The 16695-nt window shown below is 56.7% G+C and overlaps 3 protein-coding genes across 3 annotated transcripts; 2 read left to right on the top strand and 1 right to left on the bottom strand.

The window, feature by feature from the left end:
- Positions 1–858: 858 nt before the first annotated feature.
- LOC306955333 (mast cell protease 1A-like) lies at positions 859–2239 on the bottom strand (the record flags this gene model as incomplete). The annotated part of the gene is made up of 5 exons (XM_079546601.1): positions 859–993; positions 1219–1470; positions 1667–1802; positions 1952–2099; positions 2170–2239. The coding sequence occupies 5 exons, from the start codon at positions 2237–2239 to the stop codon at positions 859–861; spliced, it is 741 nt and encodes a 246-aa protein (XP_079402727.1).
- A 3845-nt stretch (positions 2240–6084) lies between these two features.
- On the top strand, positions 6085–7293 carry S1PR4 (sphingosine-1-phosphate receptor 4; the record flags this gene model as incomplete). The annotated part of the gene is made up of 1 exon (XM_079546679.1): positions 6085–7293. Exon 1 carries the CDS (start codon positions 6100–6102, stop codon positions 7291–7293), a length of 1194 nt encoding a protein of 397 aa, XP_079402805.1. The 5' UTR covers positions 6085–6099.
- A 1169-nt stretch (positions 7294–8462) lies between these two features.
- On the top strand, positions 8463–16664 carry NCLN (nicalin; the record flags this gene model as incomplete). The annotated part of the gene is made up of 15 exons (XM_079546695.1): positions 8463–8643; positions 11186–11376; positions 11609–11753; positions 12375–12469; positions 12685–12765; positions 12951–13054; positions 13491–13579; positions 13738–13877; positions 14291–14469; positions 14666–14753; positions 14841–14879; positions 14993–15156; positions 15754–15807; positions 15896–15974; positions 16605–16664. 15 exons carry the CDS (start codon positions 8463–8465, stop codon positions 16662–16664), a joined length of 1689 nt encoding a protein of 562 aa, XP_079402821.1.
- Between the last annotated feature and the right edge of the window lie 31 nt (positions 16665–16695).

Here is a 16695-nt window from a genome sequence, read left to right on the forward strand (position 1 = left end):
ACAGATGGACACTGGAGGGCTGTTGGCATTCTGAAGGCGGTGGATGGGATATGTGCGGCGCTTCCCCTTTCCATCCAGGTCACAGAATCATCAAGGTTGGAGAAGACATCCGAGACCATCCAGTCCGCCCATCAACCCACCCGCACCATGCCCACTCATAGATTCGTAGAGTCGCTAAGGCTGGAAGACAACTCTCAGATCCCCAGAGCAGCCCCAGCCCACCTCCACCGTGCCCACTGCCCATGTCCTAAGTGCCACCTCTCCATGGTTCTTGGACACCTCCAGAGATGGTGACCCCACCGCCCCCCTGGGCAGCCCGTGCCACCGTATCTCCATTTTTTGGTGAATAAACTGTTCCTCATATCCAACCTGCACCTGCCCTGGAACAACACGCGGCCATCACCCCTCGTCCTATTGCTGTTACCTGGGAAAAGGGGCTGCTCCTTCTCTGGACTTCGATGTCTTTGTCACTGCCATCCCACCACGGAGAGGAGAAGCATGGCTGACCCACCCCTCCCTTCTTGCTGGGACGAGGGATAAGAAAGAAAAAGGCAGAAATGCTGGGGAACGCAGCTCAGAATTTACTGGGGGTGTTTCAGGATTGAGCAGGGCAGGGGCGCCCAAGGGAAAGGGGCTGTGCAGTAGTGCCACTGCATTCCGGTGCCATATGGGAATTCTGCTGGTGACAACGTGGCACCGAAATGGGCCGGCAGCGGGACAGCCATCAGCCTCAGAGCAAAGGGAGGGAGCCTATGGGCATCCATTGGGACACTTGGGTTCCCAGGGCAGAGGGGGGAATGGAGCCGCCAGTGGGGGCAGGAAGGAACCCGGCAGGTCTCCGGGGCTGACGCTGCACCGTTACTTCACCATGATTTTCTTGATCCAGCGTAGGTAGTTGGCAATGCGAGCGTAGACACCGGGCGGGCTGTCGTAGCCGAAGGAAACAACACCCTGTGCGACTTTATTGCACACCAGCAGCCCTCCGGAATCACCCTGCAGACAGATGGGATCCGTGGTGGGAGCCTCGTCCTGAGAGATGGGCTCACCTCCACCCAGCAGGAGCGGCTTTGCCATTCAAAGGATCGCCTCTTCCCAACAGGAGCGGCATCGCCTCCATCCTTTTCCCCAGGGCCAGAGCTGCTCCTGCTGGCCGTGCTGCATGGGCCGCCATCTCTCCTGGAAGCCCCCTCGAAGCCCCCCCCCCCCCCATGGCCATACCTGGCTGGAGTCCTTCAGCTCGTGGAAGCTGCCAGCACACACCATGCCGTCGTCGAGGTGTGGGTAGAACAGAACGCACTTCCTGCGGCTGTAGATGGAGACTTTGGTTTCAAAGAGTTTGCCTGTTATCTGGTCCTCATCAATCAGGCCCCATCCTGCTATGGTGCACGAGGTGCCCGTGGGGAGGCAGCTGCTGGTTTTGGGCAGTGCGATGGTGCGGATGTATTTGTTGAGCTTGGCCTTCGCTGTCAGCTGCGAGAGAGGAGGGCTGTGAGCGGAGCGGGCGGAGGAAAGAGGGGAGGGCTGGTGGGATGCACAGCTCTGCAAACACGGCCCTGCCTGGGGGTCCCACCCCGCAGAAGTGCTGGTTGGCACAGGGAGCTCTGGGTGCGCTGCTCTGTTTGGCCCCGCTGCCCCCAGCCCTTCCCTGCCCCCCGGGCTGCCTTGCCTTGAGCAGCATGATGTCGTTGGTCAGGGTGTCGGGGTCGTACGCGGGGTGTGGGTGGTATCTGAGGACCCCTCGGACCTGCTGGCTCTGCTCTGGCTGGAAGATCTCGTGAGCCCCCAGGACGACGGTGATGTTCCTGACCGTGGCATAAAGGGGAGAGGAGAACCAGTCGGGTCTCACCGCCACCTCCCCACCCCTTCTGCAAAAAGGTGGGGAGAGCTGCTCCAAAACAACCCCAGTGATGGGGAGGAAGAGGAGGATGAAGCCGCTGTGTGCAGTACTCACCCCGACAAGCAGTGCGCGGCCGTCATCACCCAGTCGGAGGCCACCAGGAACCCCCCGCAGGCAGAACGCCCCACCTTCAGGTACGCCATGTAGAGGTGGGAGTGGGGCTCGGCCTCGTGGCCCCCAATGATCTGACCCCGCAGAGCACCTGCAGCACACAGCGGGGTGAGCCATGGGATGGAGCGCAGAGCAGCAGCCCCGTGCAGCTCTCCTCTTACTGCCGTCAGCCCGCGGGCAGGAGAGCAGCAGCGGCAGGGCCAGCCACAGCGGGCAACGGGGATGACACATCTCCTCTCTGCGTTGGGTGCTCAGAGCTCTGAGCCTCCCTCCTGCTGCCCAAGGGGTGCTTTTATAGCTTGGAGCATCTCTACCCTACAGCCAGGAAGCCATGTGCGATGGGCTGATTGCTTTAATCGGGGCCGTGCATCCCGCCGGGCTATCTGCATCTCTGCTGCTCGCGTGCTCAGGGGCTGCAATCAGTGGAATAGCAGCGCAGCAGCGCCTCGGGTCAGCAAATCTCTGTGCAGAGGGCACGGACCCCGCGCACAGCACACCTGTGTTCTCCCAGTCCTGTTTGTGGGTGGTTTCCTCATGCAGTTTGCCTGCAGTTTGCCTGTGGAGCTGCAGCCTCAGAGCTGTGCCACCCAGCCCTGCGCTGTGAGCAGCTCTCCTTCCTCACTGCTCTTCCCAGCCGTTCATTTTCCCCTCCTGCCAGGCTGTCCCACTTCGCTGAGCTGCTTTTTGCTCCCTGGGGCTTCCATCTACCAGAGCTTACGGAGCTGCACTCCATGCAGCTTTGAGGAGTGCTTTGAGGGGTGGGCAGGAGAGCTCCAGGGGTCCCTTTGGTTCTGTGATTGGTTCTGAGAAGCGTCCGCTCTGCTGCGGAGAGATTTCACAGGGCTCATCACTGCAGCCATCTCGGGGCCCCCTGCAGGAAGGGGACGAGGGGGGGTCAGCTGCTGGGAGAGGTCTCTGCCAGCACAGAGATAAGGAGCGGGCAGCAGCCGCTGGGGACATCCTGCCATGCACTCATGGGCTTAAGGAGCCCTTTGCTCCTTCCCATCCTCGGATGCTTTGGCTCTCAGGCGGCTTTGCCCACCTCCCAGCAGTGGTGGCTGAGCTCAGGGCGGTTTCTTTGAGCTTCTCTGGGTTTGTAACTGCAGCTGCTAAGAGAGGAAAAACCCAACAGGTGGTGATGATGGGGCAACCAGCAGCGAGCAGCTTTAACAGCCCCTCCATGCCACGGAGACATCACCCCTCGTCCTGCTATGGGATGCTCAAGTTCCTGGTCCTACGCAGCGTTAAATTCCCAGTCCTGCTATGGATGTTTGCCCACAGACCCCTCTGTGCCTGTGCCCAGCCTGCTTTCTGCCCCACACCCCCAGGGCCGTGCCCACCAGCCCCACTGCTGCCCCATGACGGTTCTGCCAGGTGTGCGTGCCCCACATGGAACCTCTGAGCCTGAGCTCCCTGAGCGTGAAAGAAAACCAGAGCATGGATGAGGCTCCAACCCGACCCCGAGGAGGATTTCTGGGAGGGGAGGCACTTCACACCGCTGTTTGTTTTCCATTTCTACAGACAATGTTGAATGTTTTTTTCTACAGACAAAATTGAACCAAACTTCTGAAGAAAAAAAGAAAGAAAGAAAAAAGTTGGGTGGATCTTTTCTTTCTTTTCCCTTCCCTCTTTGCTTTTTAAAGCCATTAATGTGGTCAGAAGGAGACAACAGTGAAACTTTCTCTTTCGTGTTCTTGTTTTTCCTTCAGAGGTTCAGTGAATTCTTTTTTTACGGGGACCCAACTGCATCCCTGATGACCCTCTGAGTGCTGCAGACGTGCCGGTTCCTGGGCTCAGTGCATGGGGAGGTTTTTAGGGCTTTCTGCTTCACCAGAAGGACCCCCGCCTGCTGCAAGACAGCAGCACAAACCCACGGTTCAACCGCCAGCAGCAATCAAGTCATCTCTAAACCAGCACCACTCCACCCTTCCTGGGGCAGCAAAACACCTGCAGGGACGGATGGGTGGAGGTGGCACAGCGGTGGGGCTGGCAGTGCCCACCTGCCCGCCAGAGCCTGCCCCACAGATTGCTTTGTTGGGCTGTGACTGGGGGCTGGATGGGACAAGGGCAGAGGTCTGGGGGGTCTGGGGTTTGTCCCCAGGGTCTGGGTGATGGAATGGGGCAGCTGTGGGGCAGCTTTGAGCAAACTTTAGTCTTCATCTGCAGGAAAGAGATGAGAGATGCTGCAGGACGGGGTGTCCTTCTCCTCCCCCCTAAATTTCAGAGAATGTCTGAACTGAAATAGCAGAGAGAGGCATCAAGATAAAGCTGGTGTCTGTGCAGATCGCGATGGGGAGATGGGGCAGAGAACAGGAACTCGGCCTGGAGGAGGGGGGCTGAGTGCCGTGTGGGGAGGACACCACACGGGCTGTGTTAGTGCTGAGCAGTGGGGACCCACTGGGGTGACCCGAGTGTCCCTGGTCTCATCGGGCTGCGGGGGCAAAGAGCTCAGTGCCATCAGGTGCCTCCTTCCCACAGCTGCTCGGATGCCATTCGCTATTTGAGGAGCTGCTCCAGGCCCTTGCAGGGCGCATCCCTTCAGCCCTTGACCTTCATCTCCGCCTGCTCCATCCTCTGCCTCCCACAGCTGACGTTCGGCTCAGGCAAGGCCGAGCACTCAGAGGGGTTTGCGGGGCTCCCGCCGCCCCTTTGGGACTAAACTCTTTGCACCAAGGGCTGAGCGCACCACGCTCTGCCTTCCCCCTGCTTAGGGCTCATTCTTCCTGCTCATTTCCACTCCTTGAATCTCAGGGCCACCCGCTGACCTTATCAGCACGAGCTCCGCTAACGGTGAAGCCAAATTGACACCAGCAGCTGAAAGGACCAACGTGGAGCCTGGAGCTCCGCTTCCCACCAGAACCGCTTCTGTTGCGCACCATTCCCTGCAGGAGGAAACATCCTTTGCATTTTCCATGCGCCTGCGCCGCGGTCCAGGAGAAATCCTCACATCCCACAGCGGTGTGAGGCGGCCCAGCTCTGCCCTGGGGACTTCTCCATGACTCCGGGTCAGCCTGCACTGAGAAAGGGGTTCAGCTGTGATCCTGATGCTCCTTCTCTGCAATGTTTGGGTGGGTCCATCCTTGCAGAGATGTGGTTGGCGATGTTGTAACTTCCCTTTTTTCTTTTTTTTTTTTTTCTTCACATTGGTAGGTAGCAGCCTCACTGCTTTCACCCTCCTCATTACCTACTGCACCGTGCCTCCGACGAGCAGCTGGGGAGCAGCGCTGGCTGCTGTGCCTCATCCTGGCAGCACGAGCCATGTCAGGTGAGTCCAAAACTCAACAACTGGGGCTGGGAACGGCGTGGTGCAAGAATGCCCCTCCAGGTGGGTTTTGCAGATGTAGGGAATAGATGAGTGACAGACAGCCCTGCAGTCAGGTTGGGGCTGTTGGCTCCAGGTCCCAGCACAGCCCCTTCAGCTGTGTGCCTCAGAATCCTGCACATGATGGAGGCAGTGGGAAGACGCTGACCTGCCTGCAGCAGGTGTCCGGGTGCAGGGTGCACACAGAGGGCTTGGAGCATCTGGATCCCTGCAGCAGGGTGCAGCAGAGCCCTGGCTGCAGAGCAGCGGGTGCCTGGATTGGTGCATGGGGGGCTGCGTGTGGGGCTTTGTGGCTGGAGGTCCTCAGGAGGGGGAGAGCACAGAATTCCTCCTGGAGAAGGGTGGATCTGGGCACAGGTGTGCATGGGGCAGTGGGTGGAGGGCAGCTGCTCTGAGGGGTGAATGAATGCCACAGAAGCCCAGCAGTCGCCGGGCACTTGTGCCAGCACTCAAACCAGCAGATCCCACCCCATGATTTCTCCTTATTGAGAAATGACGACAGCTGCCAGAAACCATGCCAGTCTTCTAGCTCACAACAGGAAACTTCACTAAACAACAGGAAGACCCGGCTCGAGCGTGGCCTTACAAAACACCTCACCGCCTCTCCCCTTGTTCTCGCAGCACTCCGGGGCTGGTAGATGGGGCTCTGACCCCCATCTCTGCCCTGGACTCAGCACTGCCTCCAGCCCTCAAACAGAGGCTCGGCTCTGCTCCAAACCTCACCTGAGCCCTCGGTGATCAGAATTCGGACGGCCCAGGGCTGAGCTGGATGCTGAATCGTTCCTTCTCCCTTTCTGCTCAATATCCCGAGCTCAGAATGGACCTCCTTGACAGGAAGGGCTCCTGCTTGCAGCTGGCTGCCATGCGGAACGTGAACATCATCCTGCAGCACTACAACTTCTCCGGCAAGCTGACCAACCGGCCTTCCCAGGATGAGGGCATGGGCCTCATCCGCACCATCTTCATCATCGCCAGCTGTGCCATCATCATGGAGAACCTGCTGGTGCTGCTGGCCGTGCTGCGCTGCCTGCGGGCACGCCGCTGGGTCTACTCCTGCATCGCCAGCATCACCGTCAGCGACCTGCTGGCCGGCATCGCCTACCTCTCCAACCTCTGCCTCTCAGGCAAGAAGACCTTCCAGCTGTCCCCTCAGCTCTGGTTCCTGCGGGAGGGCATCCTCTTCATTGCTCTGGCTGCCTCCACCTTCAGCTTGCTGGTGACGGCCATCGAGAGGTACAGCACCATGGTGCGGCCGATCGCTGAGAACGAGGCCAGCAAGACGCTGCGCCTGCGCGGCCTCATCGTGTTCTGCTGGCTGCTGGCCTTCGTCATCGGGCTGCTCCCGCTGCTGGGATGGAACTGCCTCTGTGATTTCAGCACCTGCTCCATTCTCCTGCCCCTCTACTCCAAGAACTACATCCTCTTCTCTGTGGTCATGTTCAGCATCATCCTGCTGGGCATCATCGGCCTCTACATCTCCATCTTCCAGCTGGTCCAGGCCAGCTCGAGGCAAACCACCTCTCGGCACAGCCGCAAGCGCTCGCTCCGTCTGCTCAAGACGGTGCTGATGATCCTGGGTGCCTTCATCATCTGCTGGAGCCCCCTCTTCGCCCTGATGCTGCTCGATGTGTTCTGTGAGACGCACACCTGCAGGCAGCTGCACAGCCTGGACTGGACCTTGGCTCTGGCCATGCTCAACTCGGGCATAAACCCCATCATTTACTCACTGCGGAGCGTGGAGGTGCGCCGCGCCGTGTGCAGCCTGCTGTGCTGCTGCTGCGTCAGGATCGGGCTCTGCAAGCCTGGCAACTGCCCGGTCATCACCGACATCAACTCGGGTTCATCCACTGAGAGCTCCCTGCGCTACCGGGAGAGCTTCCGCAGCCCCATAGCCCCAGTCCCACGGCCCAGAGCACCTCTCTCCAGCAACTCCAGCATGATGAGCAATCTGCCCAGCCTCTGAGAGGCCAAAAGTGGCCCAGAGATCCCACTGGGACCTCAGAGTGCTGGGTGCGGCTGTCAGAACTGTGTCAGATGCTGTCCCACCCCCACTGCTGACTGTGGCCAGGCTTTGAGCAGGAGGTGGCATAGAAACGTGCTCCTGGAGGGCAGTGAGGGATACAGGCACAGGCTGGGACAGACGCTTTGCTCAATGGATGCTGTGCTGGAGTAGGACTGGGTGCTGCTCCATGTCTGCACATATACAGCCACTGTACCTGCTCTGGTGAGGGCATTTAGCCCCATTGTGCCCCATGGCACAGAGATGGCACTCCCCACTTGGACTTGTAGGGGTTATCAGCAGCAGAGAACTGAGGGTTGCAGGAAATTGGACCACCGCAGCCACGTCTGCACCCACTGCTGCCCAAGGCTCGGCGCCGCAGCCCAGGCCTGCGGGACAAAGCAGCAGGAGGGCTGCCGAGGTGCTGCAAGACCCCGGGCAGGAGCGGGGCGCTGAGATATATAGACACGGGAAGGGCGGCTCCAGGGGCGGGCAGAGCGCTGTGCTGTGTGAGCTGCGCAGGGCAATGCTCCTGGGAAGGAGCGTTCTGCAGAGCGGTGTTATGAAGGAGAACAGCATCCAATCACCCTCCATCGCCGTGCGGGAAGCCAAGGCCAGCCAGGCCCTGCAGAGAAGCTTAAAACCTTACAATAAAATCATCGGGCAGGAAGCCCGCCTTTGGTGCGCTTTTATTCTGTCTCGGGCGCGAGGCAGCTCGGATCCCGCAGGAGGAGGTGCAGTGCCGCCCCCTGCGGCAGCCGGTAGGGCACGGAGCCGGAGATGGGCCCGCACGGTGCCCCCGATCCCCGCAGGGCCGGAGGGACCCTGTGCCTGCTCCCCGACCGGAAGTGCCCGCTCCCAGTAGTCGCTCCACTACCGGAAGTGCCTGATCCTAGTGCCCGTTCCACTACCGGAAGTGCCCGATGCACTACCGGAGGTGTTTCTGCCCCCTGCAGGCAGGCCGCACGCTGCCGCGACTACGGCTCCCAGCATCCTTTGCGCCCGGGCCGGAACTACAATTCCCAGCAGGTCCCGGGGGGCGGTGTGTGATTACATCACGCGCCTCGCGTCACGTCGCGCCGTGCCGTGCGTGCCGGTGGTGCAGGCCGCAGCGGCGGGTCGGGGCCGCGGCGATGCTGGAGGAGGCGGGCGAGGTGTTGGAGTCGGTGCTGAAGGCCTCGTGCCTGCCGCTCAGCTTCCTGCTCTTCGTCCCCGCCGTGCTGCTGCTCCTGGGTCCGCCGCCCGCCGCTGAGGCCGCCCACGAGTTCACGGTGTACCGCATGCAGCAGTACGAGCTGGGCGGGCAGCCCTACGGTGAGAGACGGCAGCGGGGCTCGGGCGGGCACCGACGAGGGGAGATTCGGCCCCGCGGTGGGGCACGGAGAGGCCGTGGGGAGCACGGGGCGCAGTGGTGCCGGGAGGGCAGCCGGGGCCCGCCGGGCTGAGCGGAGCTGCTCGGCCCCGGTGTGAGCAGGGGATGCGGGGAGCGCCGCGCCGTGACCTCCGGGCGGCCGCGGAGTCGTGTGGGCTGAGCGCTGCTGCGCGGCACAGAGCCCGGCTGCAGCCATCTTGCGTGTCGGCCGGGAGCTCCGTTGTGTCCCGCTGCCCTTGGCCGCTCTGCTCGCAGGTGATCCGTCACTGTTCAGTTCACAGAACCACAGAATGGCCGGGGTTGGAAGGGACCCCAAGGGCCGTGAATCTCCAGCCCCCTGCAGGGCCACCAACCTCCCCCTTTCACAGCAGCCCAGGCTGCCCAGGGCCCCATCCAACCCAGCCCTGAACACCTCCAGGGATGGACGGGGCATCACAGCCTCTCTGGGCAGCTGTTCCAGCCCCTCACCGCTCTCACAGCACAGAACTTCCCCTGGCATCCAACCTCCATCTGCCCTCCCTCAATTCAAACCATTTCCCCTTGTCCTGCTGTCATCTCCCCTTTCCAGGAATTGATTCCCCTCCTGTTTGCAGGCTCCCTTTAGGCACTGCAGGCTGCACTGAGGTCACCCCCAGCCTTCTTTTCTCCATGCTGAACAAGCCCGGCTCCCTCAGCCTGTCTTTGTAGGGAGGTGCTGCAGCCCCTGCTCATCGCTGTGGCTCTCCTCCAGACCCTCTCCAACAGCTCCCTGTCTTTCTTGTACTTTCTTGTACACTCCTCAGTTCACAGAATCACAGAATGGCCCGGGTTGGAATGGACCTCAAGGATCACAAATCTCCAACCCCCTGCCACACGCAGGGCCATCAACCTTCACATTCAATACCTGCCCAGGGCCCCATCCAACCTGGCCTTGCGAGAGGCCTCCTTTTATAGCTCCTCCTCGTCTTACCGATGGCCTCCAGTTCCTGTGCTCAGCTCCAGGCAGGCTGCTGATTGTGCAACAGCTCTCGTAAGGCTTGCGTTGCTGCAGGGCTGGAAGCACCTGCTGTAACACACAGGGGCAGAAACACAACCTGTGAATTGCTGGAGTGCTCTAACCTTCAGCCCCCACTTCCTCCTATTGCCTAACGTAGAGCCAATGTCGTCTGAGTTTTCTGCAGTCATTTATCCCACATCAGGATGTGTTCTGCCTGTGAGCAGCTCTGCCCTGCTGGCTTTCTGTGCTCTGAGTTTCAGGCTTTGTTAACAGCTGGAGTTACAGGCTTGTGTCTTTTCTGTGCTGTCATAGAGATTGTCTGTGAATCTCTCAGGGCTCCGTAGGGTTAAGTGGTACAAGTTCTGAAAGGGCAGCTGTCCCTGTGCGCTTTGCGGGTATGGCAGATGCTGCTGGTGGTTTCTGAGCACCTGAAGTTATTACTGGGCTCCTTCATCTCTGAGTGTGCCCACATTTTGAAACTGCTTTCGAGGACGTCCCTGAATCACACTGCTGTGTTTGGACATCGTGGTTTGGGGGTGCTGGAGTGGTTATCCTCATTGAGGGGCAGGGTGGATGGTGACAGGAGAAGGGAATGGCTTTAAACTGAGACTGGGGAGGTTCAGGTTGGATATTAGGCGGAAGTTTTTCACCCAGAGGGTGGTGAGGCACTGGCACAGGTTGCCCAAGGAGGCTGTGGATGCCCCAGCCCTGCAGGCATTTGAGGCCAGGCTGGATGTGGCTCTGGGCAGCCTGGGCTGCTGGTTGGTGACCTGCACACAGCAGGGGTTGGAACTGATGAGCGTTGTGGGCCTTTGTAACCCAGGCCATTCTAGGATTCTCTGATTCTTAATGTTCATCAGCTACGCAGCATAGGAGCTCTGTACAAAGGCTTTAGTGTGGCTGACCTCCATGTCTGGGAGCACAGCCCTCCCTGGTGCTATGCAGGGGAAGTGCAAGCCTTTTTTGTTTTTTGGCTTAGGCGCTCTGACCTTTGATGAGATCAATCTAGTGTTAGAGTTACATTAAGCTTTAAGCTTAGCCTTTAGCAGCTGTCTATTCTGGCGTAGGCTGAGATGCTTTCTGGCGTACCCTGCTCCTCCCTTTGCTGCTTGTGGGTTGACCATGATGAAGTTTTCACTGTAGGAGCCAGGGTTATGGAAGAATAAAGTGGGTTTGGAGCATTATAAATTGTGGGGTAGTTCCGAACATCTCTGATGACACAAGGTATCCTTCTAGTCTCTGTTCCTGGAGCTGTTGGCAAGCCTCTGATAGCTGTTCTATCAAGGACTGTGCTTCTGCGTGGAGGATTTGATAAACTGAAGCCGAGAGCTTGTAACTTTCTTAGTTGCAGAAGCATCGCGGTGGGTGGACGAGCAAGAACAGACACAGCCAGACATGGCTCTGAAGTTCATCAGACTGTGACCAAGACTGTTTGGAGAAGGAGCTGAGCTCTAGCAAAGGGGGAATGGTGAAACTGCTTATTAACCCTCTCCCCGCTGTCCCTGCAGGCACCAGGAGCGCAGTGCTCAACACAGAAGCCCGCACTGTAGAAGCGGACGTCCTGAGCCGCCGCTGCGTCATGATGCGGCTGCTGGACTTTTCCTACGAGCAGTACCAGAAGGCTCTCCGCCAGTCAGCCGGTGCTGTGGTGATCATCCTGCCTCGGTCCATCTCTTCTGTCCCACAGGATGTTGTGAAGGTGAAAAGGAAAAAAAAAACCACCTCATTTCCTTTCTCTTCTGGTGGGAGATGTACCTGAGAGGGACGAGGCTTGGGTTGCTGCAGGGCTGGAAGCACCTGCTGTAACACACAGCGAATCGCATTCACGTTTGGAAATTTGTCTTTCCCTCTCTGGTTTGTTTTCCCTTTCTTTTTCCTGTCCTCTTGCATGTTGAGCCTTTGCTAAGTTTGTGTCTCATTTAAATCCTCAGCAATTCATGGAGATAGAGCCAGAAATGCTCGCTATGGAAACCATTGTGCCAGTCTACTTTGCAGTGGAAGATGATGAGCTGCTGTCCATCTATGAACAGACACGGGCTGCTTCTGCATCTCAGGGCTCTGCCTCGGCTGCAGAGGGTGAGTTCTATGAGGGGGAGAAGGTGTAGAGAAGGACAGTCCTGATCCCAGCTCTGCGACTGCTCCGCTGCACTGCATGCAGCTCAGACCAGCGTTCTGTTGCCTTCCTTTTCATTCTGCCTTTCCTAAAGTTCTTGGAGATCTTTAACTCTCTTTGAGATCTGTGTTTAAGATAAAAGCACAAGTGAGAATAATTACTTACTGTATTTGCATGAGAGTGAGTTCCCAGCTCTACGCTGTTGCTAAAAAGATAGAAGGCAAGATTTATGTCACAACAGCACTGATGGTGTCAAGGGACTGCAGTATGTTGAGAGAAGCTGGAGCTTTCTGTCTGAGCTCAGGTCAGCTCCGTGCTTCCATGTTCTCCATTGTAACATTGCTGGCTTGGTGAGCTGCTGAACACGCTGAGCTTTAGATCTTCAGGGTCTTTTTTGTTTTAGCCAGTTTGAAATATGGGATTTCAGAACAGAATGAAAAGGCGCGGTCACCTGGATCCCAAGTCAGTGCATAAACATAAGTGACAGCTGGGAGGGCAGGGTGGTTTGAAACTCGTGTCTCCAGTCAGCAAGGGGAATGGAGGGGTGAAACTGGCCCAGGTGTGGTGATCTCTCTTTGTTCCAGTTCTGCTTCACACCGCGACGGCCAATGGCTTCCAGATGGTGACCAGCGGGGCGCAGAGCAAAGCAATCCACGACTGGCTTATTCCCAGCGTGGAGGTGAGTTCCAGGCAGATTCTAAGTGGTGATGTTGATGGGATGCCTCCTCTGCGGGGATCTCATCTGCCATTTGCAGTAATGGGGGAAGTCGGGTCAGAATCCGAATTCCTCAGAATTGAGAGCACTTGGAGGCCGGTAGGTTTGTAGAAGTCGCGCTGTCTTCGTCCTGGCACACAGGGAGGGTTGCTGAGTGACATCTGTTTCCTTCTCTCCAGGGGAGGCTGACAGGGCTGGGTGGAGAAGACCTGCCCACTGTTGTGATCGTTGCCCACTACGATTCTTTTGGAGTGGCTCCAGTGAGTATTCTTTTCTTCCTGAAGCCATCTGTACCTTTTTCCCTTTTGGCCTATGACCCCGTATTTTCTTTTGCTCTCAAAGACCACAATCAGTTCTAAGTGGAGCACAGAGATGTGTTTCCCTTGAAGGCTGTTCTGGAGCACAGGCATCACTGCTGTCGCTCTCTGTCCCCTTTGTCCTGCAGTGGCTGTCCCACGGCGCTGATTCCAATGGCAGCGGTGTCTCAGTGTTGCTGGAACTAGCCAGGCTGTTTTCTCGGCTCTACACCTACAGACGTACCCATGCTGGGTAAGAAGCTGCTCCGTTTTGGGTTGAATGTAGCTAAGATCGGGTAGGAAGGGCTTTTGCTCCAGACCTGTAGGATGTTAGAGTGTACAAGCTGACTTTTAATTGCTTCCCCCTCGTGCTCCTTCTGAGTACAGCAGCTGTTAAGGGCCAAACTCCTTCCTTTGGTTTCATGGTGTAGATCTGCTTAACTGCAGGGACAAGTGGATGGAACTACTTAGAAAAGGATTCCATCCTCGAGCACTGGGAGCTCCTCTACCCCCATCTTGCCACTGCCTTCTCTTGTGGCACATAGGAAGCACTTGTTGACAAGCAGTTTGTAGCAGGTGCTAAGCAATGTGATTTCAGCTCACATCTGAGCACGTTTGTTCTGGAATACAGTCAATTAACCACGGAGTGTAGTGTGCTAATTAATACCTCTGTTTTCTTTGATGGGCAGGTATAACTTGCTGTTCTTTGCATCTGGAGGTGGCAAGTTTAATTATCAAGGAACCAAGAGGTGGCTGGAGGACAATTTGGACCACACTGGTGAGCTAAGGGCTATCGCTCCAGCGTGTCCTCTGGCAAGGATTCTGTTTGTGTCACTGCTAAGTCTGTTGTGTTATCTCCTTGTGTAGGCCTTTTTCTGGGGGGGTGGAAGTCCAGCACAAAGCACAGCATCAAAGGTTTGGGTTTTTCTCTTGCAGATTCCAGCCTGTTGCAGGACAACGTGGCGTTTGTTCTCTGCCTTGACACTCTGGGCCAAGGCAACAGCCTTCATCTTCATGTCTCAAAGCCTCCCAAGGAGGGGACCTTGCAGCACGCGTTTCTGAGAGAGCTGGAGATGGTAACGAAAATGGTTGGGTGGATGGGAACTTGGGGCTTAAGCTCAGGGAGCTGCAGCTCTCTTGCGAGAGGAAGAAGGGGAGGAAGACATGAAGAGAGGGTTTATCACTGAAATATTTTGTGTGTTGTTTCTGGTCGTTTGATTTGGAGTGCAGACATCCTCACACCGCAGTCCTGAGCGAAGCACGCTAGATCTGCTGAGTTTCCCACAGTGCTTTGTTAGGACTTGTTGCTCGTAAAAACGACCCGTGCGATTTCTGTGGTGACACTAAAAGAACATTTTGACAGCCTTATAGGCAGGAGCGCATTTACCACCTGCAATATAAAAATGCTGGCTCTGGCTGGGCTGAGCTGTGCGAGATGGGATGGCGCGGTGGAAGCGCAGCACCCCGAATGGTTTTGCTTTTCCCTCAGGTTGTTGCCAGCCAGTTCCCAGAGGTGAAGTTTTCCATGGTGCACAAGAAGATAAACCTGGCTGAAGACATGCTGGCATGGGAGCACGAACGCTTTGCGATCCGACGCTTGCCAGCTTTCACCGTCTCCCATCTGGAGAGCCATCGGGACAGCCTGCGCAACAGCATCATGGACAGGAGGTGGGAGGTGTGGGTGAGATCAGCCCCCGAGCACAGACCGGCCTCAGGGCTGCGAGCGTGGTGCCGGCAGCCGTGGGATGGGGAAGAAAATGTGGGCAGTTGGGCTCTGGGTGAAGTGCCCTGCTGGATGCAGGGAGAAGCTGGGCTCTGGCAGAGCAGATCCATGACGAGTGAACGATCCTCCGTCTTGCTTTAGGTCACAAGTGGACACGAAGGCACTGACCAGGAATACCAGGATCATTGCTGAGGCTTTGACGAGGGTCATCTACAACCTAACAGAGAAGGTAAGAGCTGCCCATCCTGCGCTGCTCGCCAGCCTTTCCTGCTCACCCGAGCTTGCTCCTGGCAGCAGCCTGTCTTTTCCCTTGCAGGGAGCACCTGCAGATCTGCAGATCTTCACGGATCAGATGGTAAGCACAGCGTGTTTTTGTAACCAGAGGAGGGGAAGGGATTGGGAGCCTGGGAGAGTCCTGATTTCAGTGTGTGTAGCTGACTCTGTTTCTCTGGTGGTGTTTTCCCACAGCAGATCCAGGAGGAGCAGCTGGAATCAGTGATGGACTGGCTGAGCAGTCAGCCCAGGGCTGCTCAGCTGATTGACAAAGACAGCACCTTTCTCAGCACCTTAGAATATTACATGGGTCGCTACCTGAAAGATGTCAAACAGCATCATGTGAAGGCAGACAAACGGTAAGGAGAGAGGAGAAAAAACCAGCCAGGGTGTGCAGGCTGCCTTCTTCCTCTGCTCAGTCTTGACTCTGAGCTGGAACCTTTGCGGGTTCTTGATGGGTGGCTAGAAGTGACAGCTCTTTTTCTGTCCTCACGTCGGTTTTGGCTCATGCTGCGTTCTCCCAGAGATAACTCTTAACCATTTACGGAGCAAAAAGCCTCAGCAATTCGCTCCACCTCAAGAGCTTGTTTCTCCCCCGCTTTGATTCCACCCTTCCCACTCTGAGTGCTGCTTCTCTCAGCAAAAAACCCCCCTAGAAAACTTCCATTTAATCGCCAAGAGGCAGCTTCCTTCCTGTCTGGCCTGCTTAGCTTAGAAGCAGCTTCGTGAGTCCAGCAGGGCATTGTCTGTGTGCCTTGTGGCTGAACGTTGTGTTCAGAATTGCACCATTGGGCTCCTACCTGTAGAAAGGCTTGACAACTGAAATAAGTTCAGAACAGTCACCCCAGGTGGTCGCACTGCCTGGCAGGATTGACTTCTTGGGAGGAGAGATTTGGGCTGCTCTGACTGCATTGTCCAGAAATTCAGTCATCCTGAAGAATTTCTGCTTTCCACAGGGATCCTGAGTTTGTCTTCTATGACCAGCTGAAGCAGGTGATGAATGCATACAGGTACGGCCCTCAGGTGTGCTCAGCTGCTGCCTGTCTCTGCAGCAGTGCCAGATGTCGCAGTTCCACAACTTCTTTTTTCTTGTTGCAGGGTCAAGCCAGCAATCTTTGACCTGCTCCTGGCCGTCTGTATAGCAGCCTACCTTGGTGTTGCCTACATTGCAGTGCAGGTAGGAGAAAAGCAGGAAACAAACTTCTTATTTTCCTCGTAAATCACATTAGCTGCAAGAAGTGGTGCTTACGCAGCCCCAGTGCCAAATTTGGGAGAATAGTGCCATCCCACTCTGAGACAAGTAATCCAGAACGGCTGGCTCTTCTGCTGTTGATGTTTCAGGCTGTGCTAAGGACAATCCCTTCCCACTCCTGCTGTTTTCTTTCCCAGTGCAAAACTACTTGGTGTTTGCTTGCTGTCACAAATTATTTGACCTTGTTCTGTCCGTCAGACATCTCAGTAGCTTTACTGGCTCAGAATGCAGTTAAAGACCTCAGTGAGCCTCTGAGGCATTTGAAACAGCGAACATCTTTACCAAGTGTTTGCATCTTCACAGTAGCAGTGATGCAGGTCTGCACAGAATTTCTGTAAGCTGCTGTTTTCTGTGCAGCCCCAGTTAACTGGCACCACTGGATCCTAATTCACCGAATCCCACGCAGTCCTGAGGCTGTTGGTGATCCGGGCAAGGTGCTGCATTTGTACGTCAGTGCTGTTTTAAGCCTTTCAATAAATTTTCTCCTTGTGTAGGGCAGTTTTTTTAGTAGAACTTGCAAGCACTTACAGGTACTCGTTTTTCTTCTGCTTCCAGAACTTCGGTCTCCTCTACAGGATGATACAGAGGTTATCCCTTAAAACCAAGCAGCAGTGAAGCGACAGGTTGTCCTGTGTACAGCAGCACT

The sequence above is a fragment of the Tetrao urogallus genome (assembly GCF_951394365.1).
Source record: "Tetrao urogallus genome assembly, chromosome: 25".
Classification (NCBI taxonomy): domain Eukaryota; kingdom Metazoa; phylum Chordata; class Aves; order Galliformes; family Phasianidae; genus Tetrao; species Tetrao urogallus.